This window comes from Amblyomma mixtum, chromosome 1 (genome assembly GCF_055824585.1).
Source record: "Amblyomma mixtum isolate Tamu chromosome 1, ASM5582458v1, whole genome shotgun sequence".
NCBI lineage: Eukaryota > Metazoa > Arthropoda > Arachnida > Ixodida > Ixodidae > Amblyomma > Amblyomma mixtum.
In genome coordinates this window covers 163,209,184-163,229,322 of record NC_143012.1, presented here as the reverse complement: position 1 = coordinate 163,229,322, position 20,139 = coordinate 163,209,184, and the positions used below count along the sequence as shown (strand labels likewise).

The window sequence follows — 20,139 nt, the reverse complement described above, 5'->3', positions numbered from 1 at the left end:
CAAATCACCTTGTGCACAAATGTAAACCACCTGCCATATGCAAAATACAGCGTGTATATATGTGCAACTAATATACAAAATTAATTTTTCAGCATGCAGACATGTCTATGCCAAATTGCTTACATCCTCCTCTTCCTACCAACACTTCCTTTTTCTGGCCAGCTTGGAAAAATATATTACAGCCAAATGGAAAATTTTGCACAGGCCTAAAACATACATACACGACCACTACTGGCTTGAAGAGGTGACGGGGAGGATGGTTGCTATGTTCAGACTTCCGCAGCTACGATCGTATACACCCTCCTGTGATAAGTACTGCCAAAGCCATCTTATCCTTAATCCATTGTATTATTTCTCAACACAGGAATACCTCACTAAACTGAAACGTGTTTCTTCTAGCAAGAGCGGTACTTTAATGTCGTTACCACTGTCAGTTTTATTAGGACAAATGCACAGCTCTCCTCCAGGGAGTGGATCAGAACTTAATCGCGATACACAGCCATGGTACAAAATATCAAGATGCAACCAACCTTTAGCAACAAACTGTTGCCACTAAACCGCAGAATAATAGACACGCCACATCGCTGTTCGCAGCAGCCTGTGAAACGGTATCTCCCTCGCTTGTCCCGTTTCTCCGCTTCTGGAGGAACGATGAAGTGGAGGGCTTCAGAAGAAAGTTATATTTTGCCAAAAGGAGATTGCAGGGAAAAATGGCTCCGTGCATAAAAAGCGAGATGCGCCGAGTAGCTCGATGGGCTGACGACGCGAACAGCCATTTGCAAGCAAAACACGAGCGCGCGAGCAGTGGCGTTCAATTGTTTTCATGACAACGCCGGATGTGACATCCCAACCAACCAGGCGTGCGTGTACGTACGCTGAGATGGAAATACGCCTCCCGGTTATCCGAGCGGCGGAACGCGAGGCGTGACGTCATATATAGGGCGCAGCGAGCGCCCAACGGCAGGAGCGGTGGCTGCGCGGCGACCGCGACGAGCCGCGTTGCTGGAGAATAGAGGGCCGGGCTGTGAAGTCACAGTGCGGCGACGGCGAAGAGGCGAAAACCTCGCGTATTGTAGCTTTCGCTACAAAGAGCATTCTACGAGAAATAAAAAGCGTTCAATACCGTGCGATCATGGATGTAACTGCAGGCGTTCAAAATATTCAGTGCTCCACCACTGCTTCACTCATTCACTTTTTCGACGAGGGACGCTACAGAAGAAAGAAGACAGTCACAAGTGACATGGTTTTATTATTAAATTATATTTTCTTCTCAAGGGACCCCTCCGACTGTTGTGCGTAGAGCTTCAACATCAAGAGGTCAGTGTTCTCAACGTAAGATAAGTGCTTTCCAGGGCGCTGTACTTAATGACTAGTTCACACCGCAAGGAAGAAGGTATGCACATTTCATCGTGCTTCAACGTGGAAACAGCCTTGACAACAAAAGAAGAAAGCATGACAAGGAGTCTCATCGATACGTATCACAGAACAAGAAGATGAGACTATTATACTGTCCCTTCTGTACTCTTCGCTCAACGTCGATGCGCCCAACGAACATCCACTTGACATGCTATAGTTTGCCATCACTTAATAAACAAAAGTGAGTAAGAACGCGTTCACATAACGCAGAGACAACAATAAGAACAGAGCATGACAACTCACGCTTGGAATGTAAATGACGTTGTTCGATGTGTGAGTTTGGAAGACTTGGTCAACTTAGTCCGCCTTTCTATGTACCAAGGAACGCACAGCCTATGGATGACAGACATAGGAGCGAGCTTGCACTCTCTTTCACTTGAAGCTCGTGGTCAAAGTAACAGCGTTAACGTACTCGTGCTTATTACTATAAGAACACATTGTCAGTAATATTCCAGGAACCGTCTACTGCTTTGTATAGGGACGATGTGGTTCCGTACTTGAGCCAGCACTGTTCCTAGACGTGCTTTATTCAAGCAGCATGCCCCACAGAAGCTGCCCCCATACTGCTGACACGGTCAGACATTGTGTCTCCAATGTGCCCGCCATGCAGACCGCAGGGCTCTGTACATTTGGCCCGGAAATTCATGCACACAGACAGCAAGAACAAATAGACGATGCCATTGTCGCACCACATCCACGAAAACACAGGTAAGAGGGACGAAAACTGCACAACACCAACGAGAAACAATATCTATAACAACACTATTTGGAGGCGAAATTCTAGAGGCCCGTGTACTGTGCGATGTCAGTGCACGTTAAAGAACCCCAGGTGGCCGAAATATCCAGAGCCCTTCAGTACGGCGTCCCTCATAGCCCGAGTCGCTTTGGGACGTTAAACCCCATAAACCAAACCAAACAACACTATGTACACAAGTTTGACAAGAGTCAATGCTTTCCACGTCACACATCAGCGTCGCGTGCTCGTATCCTTTGAACTGAAACTTCGAGTCAAACGAGGCAGCATGTTTGCTGAATAACCAGCTACCCCTCACTGAAACAGTATAGCTCAAGCACAAGACAGCTTAAGCTTTCTGAGCCGAATACCCATATTCCTCTACCTTGAGGACACCTCGCCCATCTAGGTGCGGTCCGCCGCCACTGCCATCGGCCCTCACGACCAGGTTGTAGGCTGGCGGTGGTGTGGCGCACACTTCGCCCAAGTCGTCCGACGCCCTGGTGTCTCCAGGGGGTTCAGTTGGTTGCGGCAAAAGAAGAGGTTGTGCATCCCAGTGCCTGCCGGCCGGAAGACGCATTTGCAGCGTCGGCCCATCGACGTTCATGTAGCTGGGTGCTGGAGCCGTGTCATTTTCATGGGTGTCGCCGCCGTGGCCTAATATGGTCATTTTCTCCGTTACATCCCTCGCGATGGCGCTACCGTTCGGGACGGTGGCGGGGGTGGTTATCTTAGCGCAGTGCGGTTCCGATCCCGTCTCAATGCCGGCTCGGCTCGTGCTGATGTAGTTTTCGTCGCCAGACTTCATGTCCAGGTAATCCGGGTTTGTACTTTTGTTTCCCATAGCGAAGTAGTCGTTGTTCTTCGTAAGGTTGTTCGCATTGGCGTAGGGGTCGTTCAATGCCATGTAGTACTGCAGAGAAAAGGATTTATCTTAAACTCTAGAGCCGGCGTTTAAATAAGTGCGAAGCTTGAAGGCAGCACACTGGTTCATTTTTGTTTCGTTGCGACTTCTTCACGCATAGAATATTCTGCTTGCTATAATTCTCTTAAATGCTAAAAAAAACAAATAGTTGCCTATACTCTACACAAGACAAATGCATTGTCGGAATCATATGTGACCACCCGCATGCATTAGTTCTATTGAAGCTGACTACACAGAAGTTAATTAATTACTTTACGTTAGTGATGTGGCGGATTAGAACGGAATGAAAGTTAAGAACTACAGGGCACACTTCAGTTATGCCTTTAGGGTATGGCATGATAGCGTTAATAGGCAAATACCTATATACGCGAAAGTGGTCATTCTCTACTTTACATTCCCAAATCTCTGGGGGTCCTCATACCACCCCTGCTGCAGTGATGCAGCGGTTAAGCGATGCGCCATTGTCTCCGCAGGTTCGAACACAGCTGCAGGCGGGGCTTGTGAAGCCCAGGTTGCTCTTCCCGAGCAACTCTCGCGACCAGTTATTAAAGGGATACTGAAGCGGTTTTCGAATCAGCTAATTTTTTAGGGTTTTGAAGTAGTGTCATTGCTGATCACGTCTGTGGAATTATTTTTTCGATTTTGGCTAAAACAGTGGCGCAATCACCAATTAAAAACGCGATGTTCAAATCTCCCGCGCCCCGCGCGAGCGTAGGAGAGGAGAACAGCGAAGAGGGAAACCTCGTCCATGTCGGCCAACGTGACGTCACGTTGAGGAGTCGGGGATACTTCGGCGCACCCGAGCGAGCTTTCAGCGCGCGTTGTTTCTCGTGCTGCGTGCGTTGTGACATACAAAGCGAGTCAGCCGACCTTGAGAATCGGATTCAACACGAGGTACTACTCTGCGTTCGTGTCCATGAACAAATACGGCCAAGACTCTGTCGCCTTTCACTGTTTTTCGCAAGATCATAAGCTCGCAGCGCAAGCGCTCGCTGCTGTGACGAAGAATTCAAGCTGACCAAAGCAAGCCTACTCTGCTCGAAGCATTTTCGTAAGAGCGGCTACATGCAGAGCTTGTCCCTAATGTCACCTCTGGAGATTTCTGTCGAAAAGGCGCGGCTGAACTATGACACAGTTCCTTCGATTTTCTCGCGCATGAGAGGCGTGTCACCATTCCGAAGAAGCGCCTCTTTTAAAAGTAGAAACATGTTCATTTAGCCCCTGAATAAATATTATAGAGGCTTAAGCATGTGTCGCTCTCCTCAGCTTAGGTGCGGCCAGACCACCTGAGACGTGCTCAGCAAGGCTCGGTTAGTGATTTTATACTCGGTTCGACGGGTCCAAGCAAGCAAGCAAGCAAGCAAGCACCGAAGCTCTTCATAAGCGGCATATCGTTTAATCGTAGCTAAGCGATTAAAATGAAAGCGTTCGACGTTGATTTTGGATTAAAATTTATGAGAAAAATGAATGCCAACCGAGTTTTTGCAAAAAAACACCGCGACCTTACTCGGTTTCTTCATCAGTTGTGGCAGCGGGCGAGTTGCAGCTAGCTTGGCTTTTAAACACACATATAGTTGGCAACTACTTCACTGAACCTAAACTGCAAATCTAGAAAGGGCGAACGTTTCCGAGGCAGCGATTAATATTTTCTGGCATCTGCTGAACGCGCCACGGGTGAAGCAGCAGCCCTGTGCGCGTATTTGGCTTGGTTTCCAGCGCACGATTGCGTCACTATCCTGTGGTCACATGCCTCGCAGTGCTTGGCCACTGCGCTTCGCTAATTTTGACATCAACTTTGTGCTCCTTCATTGCTTCCTTGAAATACTTTCTTGCCCCAACCTGCAACGCAGGGTACTGAGAACAGGATTTTCTGTACACAGTGCTTTGGGCCTTTTCTTTAGGATGACGCTCTTCCGGGCGAGCCAGGAGGCGTCCGGTGGTGGTAACTGACGTGAGTTTTGTTCGCACCCCTTCCTTTCCGAGAATACAAGCCGAGGTTGCGCTGGCACCTTTTACGCATGGTCTGCGTACGCGTCTTTCAAGCTGGCGTATGCTTGTGCTAGGCGTAGAATTTTTTGCTTGTGTCTTTTTTGGTTTCAGGCGATACGTGGAATGAGAAAACTGTAGTATCCTTTTCTTTGGAGGTCAGTAAAAAAAAAATAGTCGCCGTATTCGCTTTTACAACGACACGGAAAGCTGCGATCTGCACTCAACGCAGCGCCGGATCCGCATCGGCAGCTGCTCCAGTCCTCAAAGTGACGTCACGACCTCTCTAGACCAATCACGGGCGGCGGCGCGCCGCGCGGCGTGCCCCGCGGCACAGGCCGCGTATTTCGGCTAAAAAAGGCAATTCCCGCTTGTTTTTGCCTTATTTGGATGCGATATACCAGTATACAGCATGAAAAAACTATAGGACGCCGCTGCCAGCCTGATTTTCAAAAAAAGTGCTTCAGTCTCCCTTTAATGTAACTGCCGCCTACCGCGGTGCTTAGTTTGGTCACAATCCGGTGGGCAGGCTTTGATGGCCCATTTGCCAGTTAGGTTGGCCATCTAGGTGGTCCACCTATGTTGCTTCTCTGATGATTTTTCACTCACGCTGAAGACGACGTCGTGCTTTCCGCTGAACAAGACCCTTGTCGCTGTCACGTTCATGTCAAATCAAAGCTATTGTGCGTTTTTATATTTAGTAAACAGCTGTCTTCGCTCAGCTAAGTCCATGAGATGGGTTTTATTTAAGTGATATACCTTTAGCAACAGTGAATGAGAAGATGTGGTCACTAGAAGCTAACTCACATCTCGCACTCCAGCCTGCAGAAGGGCACCGAGGCGGCTGACCAAAGTTGAGAAGTCCGGCCGCTCTTTTGGATCTGTCTGCCAGCAGCTCTGCATGATCTCGTACCTTCGTGCAAAAGAATGTCACGTATTAAGGTACAACCTCGCGGCAAGAAAGTCTTTGCATTGTTTAGCGCGTCTGCCAGCATGTTGGCGCTTACACGTCGTCGGGTGCGTAGTCAGGCTTTTCCATCCGGTAGCCGTTCTTAAGCTTCTTATAGAAGGACTCGTCGATGACAACTCCAGGATAAGGATTTCCCCCCAAGGAGAACATCTCCCACAGCAGCACTCCGTATGACCACCTGTGAATGAGGTGACAGGTCATTCATGTGCCATTGGTTTCATTGCAATCGCAGGCAAGGATGACAGTTCAGTCCAACTAGGAGATCGTATTCAGCTATATTTCCGGCAGTTGGCCTTTCTTTGTTTTCCACGCGATTTTACATGTCTTCAGATATTATCAGTTCAAGCGGTCTGACGTAAGAATGTACGGATTGAATCTGGATCTACAGTACATGGTGTACAGCCTTTGTCAAAAGTAACCAGGCTGCATGTTTTTCTTCTCAGTCTTATGTTAAAGCTATTGTGCCAGCCCTCAAGCTCTAGATCTCAGTATGGTAAGAAGATCCCCTGTTCTCACCTTCAAAGAAGTTTTTGATCTTTATGGAAGCTGTAAGGGCTCTGTTACACGAATGGGAAGCAAACCATGTAGCCTGGTTACTTTTCACAAACACTGTACATATCCTCAACACCATGGTTTGAAGTTTAAATGCAATGGATTTCAAACAGACGGTAAATGATGAATTACTATTATAGCGCAGGCTATGCTGCGGCAGACTTTTTTATAGCAGGCCAACTGTGATCACATTAAGAACACATGTGGTCCATAATAGCGAGCGGCACATAGCAGCAAGTGCAGGCTCAAGCCTCACCGCCACCATCATTAAGGCTAAGTCCGCTGCAGGCCAAACGCTTTCTAAAATTACCATCTATTGACCATGACAGAAGCCAACAGCCACAGAAACCAAGGGGCACAGGGGATATTTAATTGATTTATTTATTTTGTGGTGTTGATCAATTTAGAATATTACTGAATATGTAATCGCTTAAAGCTAATTGATTAGAAAAGCAGAAGAAAAAACAACCACTGCCGCCGGTGGGATCCGAACCCACGACCTCCTAATTACGCGTCCGGTGCTCTACCTCTGAGCTACGGCGACGGCTGTCAAATCTTCTGCTTTCGGGGGTATTTATGTTTACAAGTAACCTAACCTTGAGAGTGTTCATCAGCGCCACCCACGTTCATAAGCGGCGGACGTAGAACATCCTGAGTTACAGCAGGTGTGACGTAGAACGTCATCGAACGGAGAGGGTGGAAGCTGCGTGAGAACCCTCTTATGCTTCCTATGGCGTCAAGGCTGCCAGAACCGAGGCCCTCGCTAAGCAATTAAGCAAACAAGGGAAAGGGTATGAGGGACTCGTTATAAATATGAAAGAAGCCAACAGCCACAGAAACCAAGGGGCACAGGGGATATTTAATTGATTTATTTATTTTGTGGTGTTGATCAATTTAGAATATTACTGAATATGTTATCGCTTAAAGCTAATTGATTAGAAAAGCAGAAGAAAAAACAACCACTGCCGCCGGTGGGATCCGAACCCACGACCTCCTAATTACGCGTCCGGTGCTCTACCTCTGAGCTACGGCGACGGCTGTCAAATTTTCTGCTTTCGGGGGTATTTATGTTTACAAGTAACCTAACCTTGAGAGTGTTCATCAGCGCCACCCACGTTCATAAGCGGCGGACGTAGAACGTCCTGAGTTACAGCAGGTGTGACGTAGAACGTCATCGAACGGAGAGGGTGGAAGCTGCGTGAGAACCCTCTTATGCTTCCTATGGCGTCAAGGCTGCCAGAACCGAGGCCCTCGCTAAGCAATTAAGCAAACAAGGGAAAGGGTATGAGGGACTCGTTATAAATATGAAAGAAGCCAACAGCCACAGAAACCAAGGGGCACAGGGGATATTTAATTGATTTATTTATTTTGTGGTGTTGATCAATTTAGAATATTACTGAATATGTTATCGCTTAAAGCTAATTGATTAGAAAAGCAGAAGAAAAAACAACCACTGCCGCCGGTGGGATCCGAACCCGCGACCTCCGAATTACGCGTCCGGTGCTCTACCTCTGAGCTACGGCGACGGCTGCCAAATCTTCTGCTTTCGGGGGTATTTATGTTTACAAGTAACCTAACCTTGAGAGTGTTCATCAGCGCCACCCACGTTCATAAGCGGCGGACGTAGAACGTCCTGAGTTACAGCAGGTGTGACGTAGAACGTCATCGAACGGAGAGGGTGGAAGCTGCGTGAGAACCCTCTTATGCTTCCTATGGCGTCAAGGCTGCCAGAACCGAGGCCCTCGCTAAGCAATTAAGCAAACAAGGGAAAGGGTATGAGGGACTCGTTATAAATATGAAAGAAGCCAACAGCCACAGAAACCAAGGGGCACAGGGGATATTTAATTGATTTAATTATTTTGTGGTGTTGATCTATTTAGAATATTACTGAATATGTTATCGCTTAAAGCTAATTGATTAGAAAAGCAGAAGACAAACAACCACTGCCGCCGGTGGGATCCGAACCCACGACCTCCGAATTACGCGTCCGGTGCTCTACCTCTGAGCTACGGCGACGGCTGTCAAATCTTCTGCTTTCGGGGGTATTTATGTTTACAAGTAACCTAACCTTGAGAGTGTTCATCAGCGCCACCCACGTTCATAAGCGGCGGACGTAGAACGTCCTGAGTTACAGCAGGTGTGACGTAGAACGTCATCGAACGGAGAGGGTGGAAGCTGCGTGAGAACCCTCTTATGCTTCCTATGGCGTCAAGGCTGCCAGAACCGAGGCCCTCGCTAAGCAATTAAGCAAACAAGGGAAGGGGTATGAGGGACTCGTTATAAATATGAAAGAAGCCAACAGCCACAGAAACCAAGGGGCACAGGGGATATTTAATTGATTTATTTATTTTGTGGTGTTGATCAATTTAGAATATTACTGAATATGTTATCACTTAAAGCTAATTGATAAGAAAAGCAGAAGAAAAAACAACCACTGCCGCCGGTGTTTGCTTCCCTTGTTTGCTTAATTGCTTAGCGAGGGCCTCAGTTCTGGCAGCCTTGACGCCATAGGAAGCATAAGAGGGTTCTCACGCAGCTTCCACCCTCTCCGTTCGATGACGTTCTACGTCACACCTGCTGTAACTCAGGACGTTCTACGTCCGCCGCTTATGAACGTGGGTGGCGCTGATGAACACTCTCAAGGTTAGGTTACTTGTAAACATAAATACCCCCGAAAGCAGAAGATTTGACAGCCGTCGCCGTAGCTCAGAGGTAGAGCACCGGACGCGTAATTCGGAGGTCGTGGGTTCGGATCCCACCGGCGGCAGTGGTTGTTTTTTCTTCTGCTTTTCTAATCAATTAGCTTTAAGCGATAACATATTCAGTAATATTCTAAATTGATGAACACCACAAAATAAATAAATCAATTAAATATCCCCTGTGCCCCTTGGTTTCTGTGGCTGTTGGCTTCTTTCATATTTATAACGAGTCCCTCATACCCCTTCCCTTGTTTGCTTAATTGCTTAGCGAGGGCCTTGGTTCTGGCAGCCTTGACGCCATAGGAAGCATAAGAGGGTTCTCACGCAGCTTCCACCCTCTCCGTTCGATGACGTTCTACGTCACACCTGCTGTAACTCAGGACGTTCTACGTCCGCCGCTTATGAACGTGGGTGGCGCTGATGAACACTCTCAAGGTTAGGTTACTTGTAAACATAAATACCCCCGAAAGCAGAAGATTTGGCAGCCGTCGCCGTAGCTCAGAGGTAGAGCACCGGACGCGTAATTCGGAGGTCGCGGGTTCGGATCCCACCGGCGGCAGTGGTTGTTTTTTCTTCTGCTTTTCTAATCAATTAGCTTTAAGCGATAACATATTCAGTAATATTCTAAATTGATCAACACCACAAAATAAATAAATCAATTAAATATCCCCTGTGCCCCTTGGTTTCTGTGGCTGTTGGCTTCATTCATATTTATAACGAGTCCCTCATACCCCTTCCCTTGTTTGCTCTATTGACCATGGTTTGCTCGGGCACTGAAAAACATCATTACTGGATAATCACCGCAGCTTGCTTGGCTTATCGAAGAAATAAGTATATGGCGTATTGGCTGACGTCACATTCTGCATAGAGTATGTTTCTAGCTAGCTTTTCAGATTGTGAAGCGATGAGAAACGTACACGTCGCTTTTTGTCGTGAAGACTCTGTCCATAATCGACTCAATAGCGGTCCATTTCACAGGTAGGAGGCCCTGAAAAGAGAAACAAGATAGCGCTGTTTTTCTTCGTACAAAAGTTAGCGCAAAACACGACACTCACAAGAAAGGTGGACAGGAAAAAGCGCTACTGACAACTGATCATTTATTGGAAAGAAACACGTAATATATAGGCACACCGTCACACCACCCATCAGCTGCAGCAAACGGCAAAATGATGTAAAGGGTCATAAAAGCGGTAAAAGACACAAAGACTGGAAGACTGGAAACACGACGTAGCTAAAAACGATAAAAAGCGGCGAAAGAACATTAAAAGCATGACACGTGGTGTATAAGGCCAAAGACACATGACTGAATGGAATCCAAGAGGATGATAACCAAACGATATGTATAAAAAACGTAACAAATGCAGTAAAAGAAAACACGTAAAGAAAGAAAAAACTGATAAAAAAGCCTGTGCGCTAAACACTTGAGATTACATTGAGGGGAAAAAACACCTGTACACATTCTCGCACTCAGGAAAACCTTTCTAAAAAGCATTCTTCAGTTTTATACAAGAAGATAGATGCATCGCTAACAGCATTCGCGCCCTTTTTGCTTTGGTAACAGCAAGGGCGCTTTGAACAGCCTCGTATAAGACACATTAGCCGTTTCGTTCTTCAACTTCACCTTACTACAACATAACGCAATCTGCGCTTCTCTGCTAAAATGCAACATAAATTTTTCTAAAACGCGAGACTGTTGTTTGGAATACTTATTTTAAGTAGCGTCAAATCATCAGCAATCAAGCTACACTGCCTCAGCTCTTTAACTGCGATTTCATCAACTCAGCTCTGATTAGCGATGAACAGAACGCGCGTGAGGAACGGCTGAAAATAGTGCGCTTACGTCTCCCTTCTTGACGTACTTGGAGTACTTGTAGCAGTCCTTGGCGAGCCCAAAATCGCAGATTTTTACGATGTTTCCTTCACTCAACAGGACGTTTCTCGCCGCCAAGTCTCTGTGAATCAACTGCAAGAAAACCAAAAAGAATACCTTTTTAGAAAAAGCAGAGTGTTTGTTTACGCGAAGGTAAGCTAAGATCAGAAAGGCGTGCTGCGCGTTAATTCTATTTTTCAGCTTTGCTTGCAGTTTTCCACATTGCTAATAATGAAACGCTTACCCTAGGTGTGTTCACATTCGTAAGTCATAGGCGCGTCCTGAATTTGCACCCAAATATATATTTACCTTAACGCGTGCGTGTTTGCCCTAAAGCGTACCAAGCATGAGCCTTTCTTTTTTTACGTAACTCTGTGTTGAGAGCCTTTGATTCTCACAGGTCCGTCGGTTACATCACTTCGGTTTTCATAAATAAACCGACACATAGAGTTGTCGTAAAATATATAAAATAAGAAACTGTTTACAGAGGAGCTAGACTAAGCTGAAAAAAGGTTTGCTGAACGCAAGTGCGATGTGAAGATACGCCGTAGTATTTTGTACATTGCTCTCCCCCCAAGTTGCTAAAAATGCCCACAGTACTCCAGAATAATGAGTACACATGAGAAACGCAATTCATGCAATATAAAGATGACACAATACTGTTAACGAAAGCACAAGCACAGGATTCTAAACTAAGCAGCTACTGTGACGCACGTATCAACAGATGCGCTCAGTCGTTTGTCATAGAATATCCATGCTTTCAGTTTTCAAAAAAGCCTTTCCACATGGATTCTTGTTCGCACTTGACGCCGCCATGAACTAAACCCCTCGACCAGTGAAAACGGTCCAACAAAGCCGTTCGCCACGGTGTCCGGTTGGCTGCAATAATCCGCAGTGAAGCATGCAGGTCACGTTTTATCGAATTTCCGGCCGCTGTGGCCTCATTTTCGCGGAAATGACAGGCGAAAACAAGAGTTTCAGTGAAATTTCTCTCAGCAGCGTTATGAACGCGTAAAAGCACCCAAAACCATTTGGCGTGGCAGAATTCCGCCTACGACACCTCTCTAGAGCGCCGTGGACGCAGATTCTCATAGCTATTCGCGCACGTGTTCATCATTTGACAGACCGGATCAAGGCGGCTAGACGGCTCGACACCCGACAAGACGAAAGCAAAGGAGCTAGCGGCTAATGGACCGCTCTTGTGTGCGACAAGCATTATGCAATCGGCGCCTAATATCGCAACAAATGCGTTAAACAATAAAAATCATGAGCCTCAGGAAAAAGCTTTAACTGTGCAGCACTTATGAGCCCGCAGACTTCATCCCCCATTGTCCCGACTGACCATCGTGGCTCTATAGGCTGATGCCGTGTGCAAATTACAGAATACGAGTACTGTTCTATCGAGGCCGAGGAAAGACACGAACGCCGGCAGCCAGGACAGCAAATAAAGTGGGCGTTATTCACAGACGCCTCTGCTTATGTAGCGCTTACCAAAATTCTCCTAAGTCTTGGTCATGCGCCTGAATTGATATCAGACATCAGAAGTACAGCGCGTATGATCGTATGGTTGGCTATTGATGGGTGTCGTTCCACGCTGAGAAACCACCAGGCTCGTTGACACTTCGGACGAGCCCATGACAACATATTGAAAGGAAGACGACGTCGCGCTGCTGCTTCTTGCCATCATCCTCAGTGTACGGGATAAGGAGTAAGATGCGTGAAATTAACTTGCATGAGCAATAAATAACAAACCAGTCGGTCTGTTCACTTTCCTTGACGTAACCCCTGGTGCTTTGTCTCAGCGTCGACAGCGCTAACGATGAAAACATTCTGTAGGGTATGTGCGCCGACAATTGACACAGACGCCGTCTCCGTCGTAGGTGCGGCCAATCTGTGTTCGACAGATTTCAATGGCAGCATAACTGGTGCGCAGATTTATAAATTTAATATGATTTGAAGCTCTCGCGTCGTTTGTCCTCTACCACTCGTCCTCTCAAATAGCACCTTCACTCCTCGAGGCCCGAGATACCTTCCACTGCGTCTCGTGATTAGCCGCAAATCCCGCTTCCACCAGACATGAAGCGCTCGTGCCCAAGACTATCTTTTTTAGAGGCGAACTGCGGGCACACGTACCTTCCTGGAGGCGAGGTACTCCATTCCGCGGGCGCACTGGAAGGCGAAGCAGAGCAGGTCGCACGTGGTCAGCGCCGCGTCTCCCAGGTCTCCGTGGTTGGTCAGGGAGGAGTCACTCATGAGCTGTGCGTGATTGCCGCTCTCCGGCAGGAAGCCGTCCATGGTGCTCCCGCTCTCCGACACCGGGAAGCTCAACTCGTTCCCGCGGCTCGAAGGGGTGGAACTCATCGCCAGGTCCGCGTACTTGAGCGTCGGAGTGCGCTGCTGCCGCGGTTGGCTTAGAGCGGTCATGCAGAGCCGGTCACTCAAACATTACATGCGATATGCAGCCCGAATGAGTTTGAAGCTGGTCGCTTTAGAGTAAAACTACTCCGATTAAATGCATCTGCCATAGTTATTACTCGCAAGATGAACGAAAAGTTCACAGCTGGCCCGTTGGTCCCTCTATACCTTTCAACACCATTTTTGTTAGAAAGCGTATTTGATGGACTCGCCAACTAAAACGTAACTGGCTTCTTTCGTCCTACACGTTGTGTCGACACTGACTATACATAGAGGGACAATATGCTGTAACAATACTGTCAATGTCCTAACACCGAACAGCCCACATTAACATTATGTTCATGGGAATAGTTGTCCAGTATCGTCCACATGAAAACGTCATTCGGCTACAAACGGAAGCTGTGCATCGTTTTAAATATCTGCTTTTTACAATGAATTGGTTGCAAACGGGAAATTACTCCTTGAATAAGGACTACTCCAACCTAACAAATTCCCTTCTACACGTTTGACCGCTTATAGTTTCGGCCGCTGCTCCACAGACTCAGAGCACACCATCTTTGGTAGCTCTAAAGATGGTGTGCCCGAACCATTCACGGTCATAAACGCAAGACATCCCTGAGAAGCAACAACGATATAAAGCCCGAAGCATGAGCTGTCTTACGGTTTTTTACAGAAAAGTATCGCAAAATTTACATCACAAGAATCCGCAACCCAACAATTCAGATCGAGGAGGGTCACTGCCGTGCATACGGAACAAAGGTTCTATACGCCTTTGTTTCAAGAAGAAATGAAATTCAATGGGCTTATAACAAAGGCAGAAACTAACGCTGAGAACTCACGTCCTAGGTTTTCTCAGCCATTTTTTTATTTTTCAGACATTTTATGTTAGCAAGGGGCCGCTATACAATGTGACTGAATTTTGAAGCTTATTCATATATGAAATACTGATCTACAGTATGCCTACGAAGTGCGAAAAAATGAGGCTTTAAGCCTACTGACCTTTACAAGCAGTTTCGTTTTCTTTTGTCCCGCCGCTCAACATCGCAACAAAACTTCTTTTTCCATGAACGCGAAGCACCACAGTTGGGTCATTATCAAGCAACAAATGCTATCCTATGCGTGTAGAAGAACGGATAGTGCTGTGGTGGAGGGGCACACAATCAGCGCCAAATAAGAAGTTAGCAAACCCTATCGGGTAATGGTGTCGCCTGCGTGTTTTTAAAGGGGCGCTGAAGACAATTTCATTCAATGTTGGTCTCAGTGAAAATTGATTCATGACTCTTTCTGGCTATTTTTATTGTTTTTCGGCTGCAAAAGACGCATTTCTTGGAGCGAAAATTGGATTTAGACCCTTTCCAGCCACTCGATTCAAACTTGTGACGTCAAGACGAAGAAGGAATCACCTTGCTCTATAATACACCTGCGTAGATCACACCGACATGTCTTTCACAGTTCTTAAAATAAAATCTTGCAAACGTTAAAAAATCTCCCTGTATAATAACCTCCTAAATTGAAGTAATAAGCCGCTAAAGTAAATTAAGTCTGCTTAATCACACTGGTCCGAGCCAGGCTACAACGCTCACCAGTAGACGGGGTTCGAAATGGCAGAGGCAGCACAAGCCGACCGGAACCCGGGCGACGCCGACGTCGGGGACTGTGGGCTGTAGCATATGTCCGGATCCACTTTGCCCGTCTCGGGGTTCACCTGGTTGATAAACCTCTCGCGGTGCCTCAGCAGGTAGTGTCGCAGGTTTCCGAACTTGCAGTACTCCACGATCACCATCAACTCACCTGCATGCAGCAGAACAGGCGTTGTAAGAACCGCGCACATCGACACACATATTTGACGAAATGTTTTCGGGAATCCCCCAAGGTGGAGTAGACTTGTAATAAGGGAGTAATTACTCATTAACGTCCACCCGAGCGCAGCCATACGGCTACAAAGGAAAGCTATACAGCTTTCTCAGAAACTTCGTAGTTAAAGATAAATTCGTCCTGGTCCGGGTTTCGAACCCGGGACCACCGCTTCACCGGAGCAGTCGCTCTACCAATTGAGCTAACCGGGACGGCAAGCTTATGGTAGGGCGAGAGCGAATTGATCAGTAACTCAAAGTGGGAGCAGTGTTGACGAAATGTTTTGGGGAATCCCCCAAGGTGGAGTAGATTTGTAATAAGGGAGTAATTACTCATTAACGTCCACCCGAGCGCAGCCATACGGCTACAAAGGAAAGCTATACAGCTTACTCAGAAACTTCGTAGTTAAAGAAAAATTCGTCCTGCTCCGGGTTTCGAACCCGGGACCACCGCTTCACCGGAGCAGTCGCTCTACCAATTGAGCTAACCGGGACGACAAGCTTATGGTAGGGCGAGAGCGAATTGATCAGTAACTCGAAGTGGGAACAGTGTTGACGAAATGACGCACATAAGAACGCACGCATGCTGACCTGAACATTAGCAATTGATGCGCTCTTTCTCCTTTTCTCACTGTTTCCACCTTCCATGTAGCATAGCTGCGGGGCTTTAAACTAATAATACTCAAACAGCGCCAAATAGGCAGGGGCAATCGAGACACCCGAAGCACCGGCTTTAAACCAGCTCAAGCAGGTTCAATGTCAGAGCCTTGTGATGTCTTGTTTCCTGCCCCTTTATCATATCCAATTTACGACGTTTCATTTCTCTATAAACTACAAACAAGCTAATGGGGACATTTTAGCCGATAAAGCTCTCGCTTTATAACCAGGATGCGGAATATTTGCCCCGTCGTTATTTCTAACACAGTTCAAGCTCGCACACTGCAGGTTATTCCCCGAATTGCAGACAAAAGTTGCAGTGAACCTTACCCTTCGCTATGTTCTTTGTGACGGCGCCGAGGATATTCACAATGTTGAAGTGCCGACCGATATGAATGAGGATCTTGAGCTCGGCCATCAACGCCTTGCGCTGAGACATGTCGGCTCGTTCTGACGAACGAAAGAAGATGAGGAACAACAAATGCAATGCATGTAAGGCACTATGACTTCATTTTACGCAAGAGAAGGAATTTCTGTTAAATGTGCACACTCATACGTAGGGGCTCACCTTTCAGCATTTTCACAGCCACCGTAAGCGACTGTCCTTTGGGTCCAAGACCAATGGCTTCAGCCTTGACAACACGGCCGAATGCACCCTGTCCCAGGGTTCTACCTGCAGGTGATGAAGCAGCCTGTGTTAGACTGCCTTGACAGCACAACACAATTTACCTTCTTTCGCCACTGACTAAATCGCTAAAACTAACAAACTGTATTCTACTGTTTTCTATTCCCTACTTAAATCATTAGCATAAGCCAGGGACTTGTCGGGCGCACCGGTTCTGTATTGAGGACAGTTGGAAGTAGCTCTTTTCACTTCCGATGGAAAACTTAGGCGACGGCTGTCAACAGGAAAGGAATCTGCCGCCTCTTCGCGTCATTGGCAGTGTTAAGTTGCGCGCAGTTGTTCTTATGGTTGCAGTAACCATAGCGCAGCTCTCGTTACCGGTAAGAGGCGCTGACTTTACCACACGGCATATTCGAATCAAGATTCGCGGATGAAAATACCAATAAGGTACGAAGTTATTAATTAACGTGGTATCCTTGTGCCGTCATCAAGTTCCCCGCTTTACAGCAGGCGTTTCCTCCCGAACAAAAAGCACGACAGGGTTTTCTGTCGCGCATCTGTCACGCGACAAAATTTTGTGTCGCGAGAAAAGCTTTCTTGTCGTGCGTTGTGTCGTGCGACAGGAGCACTCAGAGTTCAGTCGCGGGTTCAGTCGCGGTTTCAGTCGCGCGACATACTTCTAGCACGCGACAAAAGTGTCTACCGTGAGATCTGTCGCGCGACACAACAGCCTGTCGTGGGTTCCGTTTTGCGACATATACCTGTCGTGGGTTCTGTCGTGGGTCGTCGGTTCTGTCTCGCGACAGATACCTGTCATGAGTTCGGTCTTGCGACAGATACCTGTCGAGACATGCGTCGTGTGAAAGATTACTGTCGATGGTAATTGTGCCTTGCTACAGAATTCTCGAAATACTGTTGCGCCGTAGTGTGATAGCGATAGGCTGACATTCACCAATGGCGTGTTAAATCGCTTTCACTCTGACGAGCCGCGAAGACGATGAGAGTTGTTCTGGTCGACTGGCGACGACCATCGAATGAAATGAAGTGTTAATTCGGGACTCGAATTTGCAACTCGTTTGCCGAGACCTAGCTACCCGCACGAGAATTGGCGGGGAGGAGATGCGCCGCTCGCGCGCCCTCATCCCTTCAGTTTGCACATGACAGTGTGAGCGAAAGAAGACCATGCTAAAGAGTAATGGAGCTTCAAAGCCCTGAAAGCTGCAATGCACCAGCGACAAAGCTAGCGGTGCCTGTGAATGCGCCCGTGCTTGCGGTGGCGGCAAGCTGCCAGCCACGCGAGCGTCTGCATGCCAGTCGCCGTGAGCGCGACGAATGGCGCTATCGAAGGTCACTGTCCTCATGGCTGCTGTGACGTGCGCGTCTCGCCATATAATATACTGTACACCCACTACCACACGCGGAAAAAAGGCTAAGGGCACATATACGCGCCGCCTAACGACGTACGCGCAGTGAGAGTAACCTGCATTGTCGCGAAAAAGCTGGAAAATTTCTCGCAGTAGTCGTCCTGCTATCACAAAGGCAGCAGGTATGTATATGCACGCATGACCTGTTCTCTGTCTGAATGTTCAAGGCGACTACCATATCGTTTCCACGTTTCAGTTTTATAGCGGTGCATGCTGCTTATCATTAAATATGAAAAAAAGTATTTTCATGACTTCGTTCATTGCATGCCTTCGCTGAAAATTTCATGACAGCGACACAACCATCTCGCAAAATATAGAGAACAACGTACGCAGCCTGAGGGCCAATACAGCCGTCAGCGCGTTTGAACACGGACACCTAGAAAGGGCGCGCTTGAACCGTTGCCTCGCGCCTTCGGTTTAATTTCGCTGCTCTTCCAAATCTTCATCAACGACCTGCCATCTGGAATCTCGTCATCTGTCCGTCTTTTTTCGGATGATTGCGTCATTTATCGCCGCATATCTGATAACACTGACCAGGAATTATTACAGGACGACCTAAATAAAATACAGAAATGGTGCTCCGACTGGCTCATGCACCTTAATATTTCGAAATGTAAATGCATGCACATATCACACAAACGTTCCATTACTAATTTCCAGTACTCCCTTAACTCTGTGGCGCTGTCAGTAACGAATTCATACAGGTACCTTGGCGTCGAAATAACGAACAAATTAACATGGTCAGACCACATTATCAAACTTTGCGCAAGCACTTCCAGAGCACTTGGTTTTATCCGAAGATCACTATCAATGTCCCTTCCATCAATCAGACAACAAACATACGAAACATTCATTCGCGCTAAAATGGAATATGCCTCAGCAATATGGAACCCTCAACAGGCTTACTTAATACAACTGCTCGAGGCTATCCATAACGTCGCAGTCGCTTCATAACGTCGCTTCATAACGTCGCAGTATTCGTCTCGACACAGCGTTACCAACCTAAAATCGTCTCTCGGCCTTGAACCATTAGCACTCCGCAGAAAAGTATCAATTCTTTGTCTTTTACACAAACTATATTTTAACTTCCCTGCACTGCGCCATACTTTGTTATCTGCTCCCTTACGCTCATCTCGTCGATTATTCAACTCCCTCAGCATTCAGCGGTTGCACAGTTCATCCAACGCTTTCAACAAATCTTTCCTTCCCATCGCCATAGATGAATGGAACAATCTTCCTGAAGCCGTTGTCATCGAAACTAATCCCACCAGATTTAGGCAGCTAATAACAGACCACTTGAACCAACTATAGCTACTTCCCTCGCGATGCTCTACCTGCAATTTGAACTGCTTGTGCCATTGCGACACCCCCCCCCCTACAAGTGTTTTCCCACTTAATTAATTTCCGTACATTTTAATGTTTAATTTTATATACTACTGCCTTGCGTTATATATTCTGTACTATTTGAATTACCTGCCGCTAATTTCACGTCAAACTTGTTATTCATGTTATTTCTGTTATGCTTTTTTATGTCTACACGCCTTTGTATGACCGTTTCACACCACTGTCTTCACCCCCACCCCCCTTATGTAATGTCCCAGACGGGATATTTAAGGGTTCAATAAACGATGATGATGATGATGATTTCCCGGCGAAGCAAGAACCCGGATATTTGTCAGTTGACGTGTCGTTATACCCCGCGACGCCAAGGATTAGGTGACGAGTTCTGCGACATGAAGTCGCGCCGCAAGGATTCGGTCAGTGAGTGACTTCCCCATGAGGATGTACATTCTTTGTCAAAAGTAACTAGGCGGCACGGTTTTCTTTTCAGTCGTATATTGAAGCTATTATGCCAACCCTCAAGCTCTAAATCTCTGTATGGTAAGGAGAACCCCTGCCCTCACCTTCAAAGAAGTTTTTGATCTTTAGAGAAGACGTGAGGGGTCTACTATATGAATTAGAAGCAAACCATGCCGCCTGGTTATTTTCATAAAGACTGTACTTGTTCGGGGCT

The 20,139-nt window shown here is 47.0% G+C and overlaps 1 protein-coding gene across 1 annotated transcript in view; it reads right to left on the bottom strand.

Moving 5' to 3' along the window:
- Positions 1-1,229: 1,229 nt before the first annotated feature.
- The window catches only part of LOC149369607 (platelet-derived growth factor receptor alpha-like), an 81,155-nt gene continuing 62,245 nt past the window's right edge, over positions 1,230-20,139 (bottom strand). Inside the window, exons 10-18 of the mRNA XM_089559075.1 lie at positions 16,645-16,749; positions 16,407-16,526; positions 15,150-15,357; positions 13,285-13,561; positions 11,122-11,244; positions 10,199-10,269; positions 6,068-6,208; positions 5,868-5,973; positions 1,230-3,062 (exon numbers count right to left, since the gene is read on the bottom strand). Of these exons, the coding sequence (XP_089415201.1) occupies positions 2,499-3,062; positions 5,868-5,973; positions 6,068-6,208; positions 10,199-10,269; positions 11,122-11,244; positions 13,285-13,561; positions 15,150-15,357; positions 16,407-16,526; positions 16,645-16,749 (1,715 nt within the window). The 3' untranslated portion in view covers positions 1,230-2,498. The remainder of the gene's footprint in view (positions 3,063-5,867; positions 5,974-6,067; positions 6,209-10,198; positions 10,270-11,121; positions 11,245-13,284; positions 13,562-15,149; positions 15,358-16,406; positions 16,527-16,644; positions 16,750-20,139) is intronic.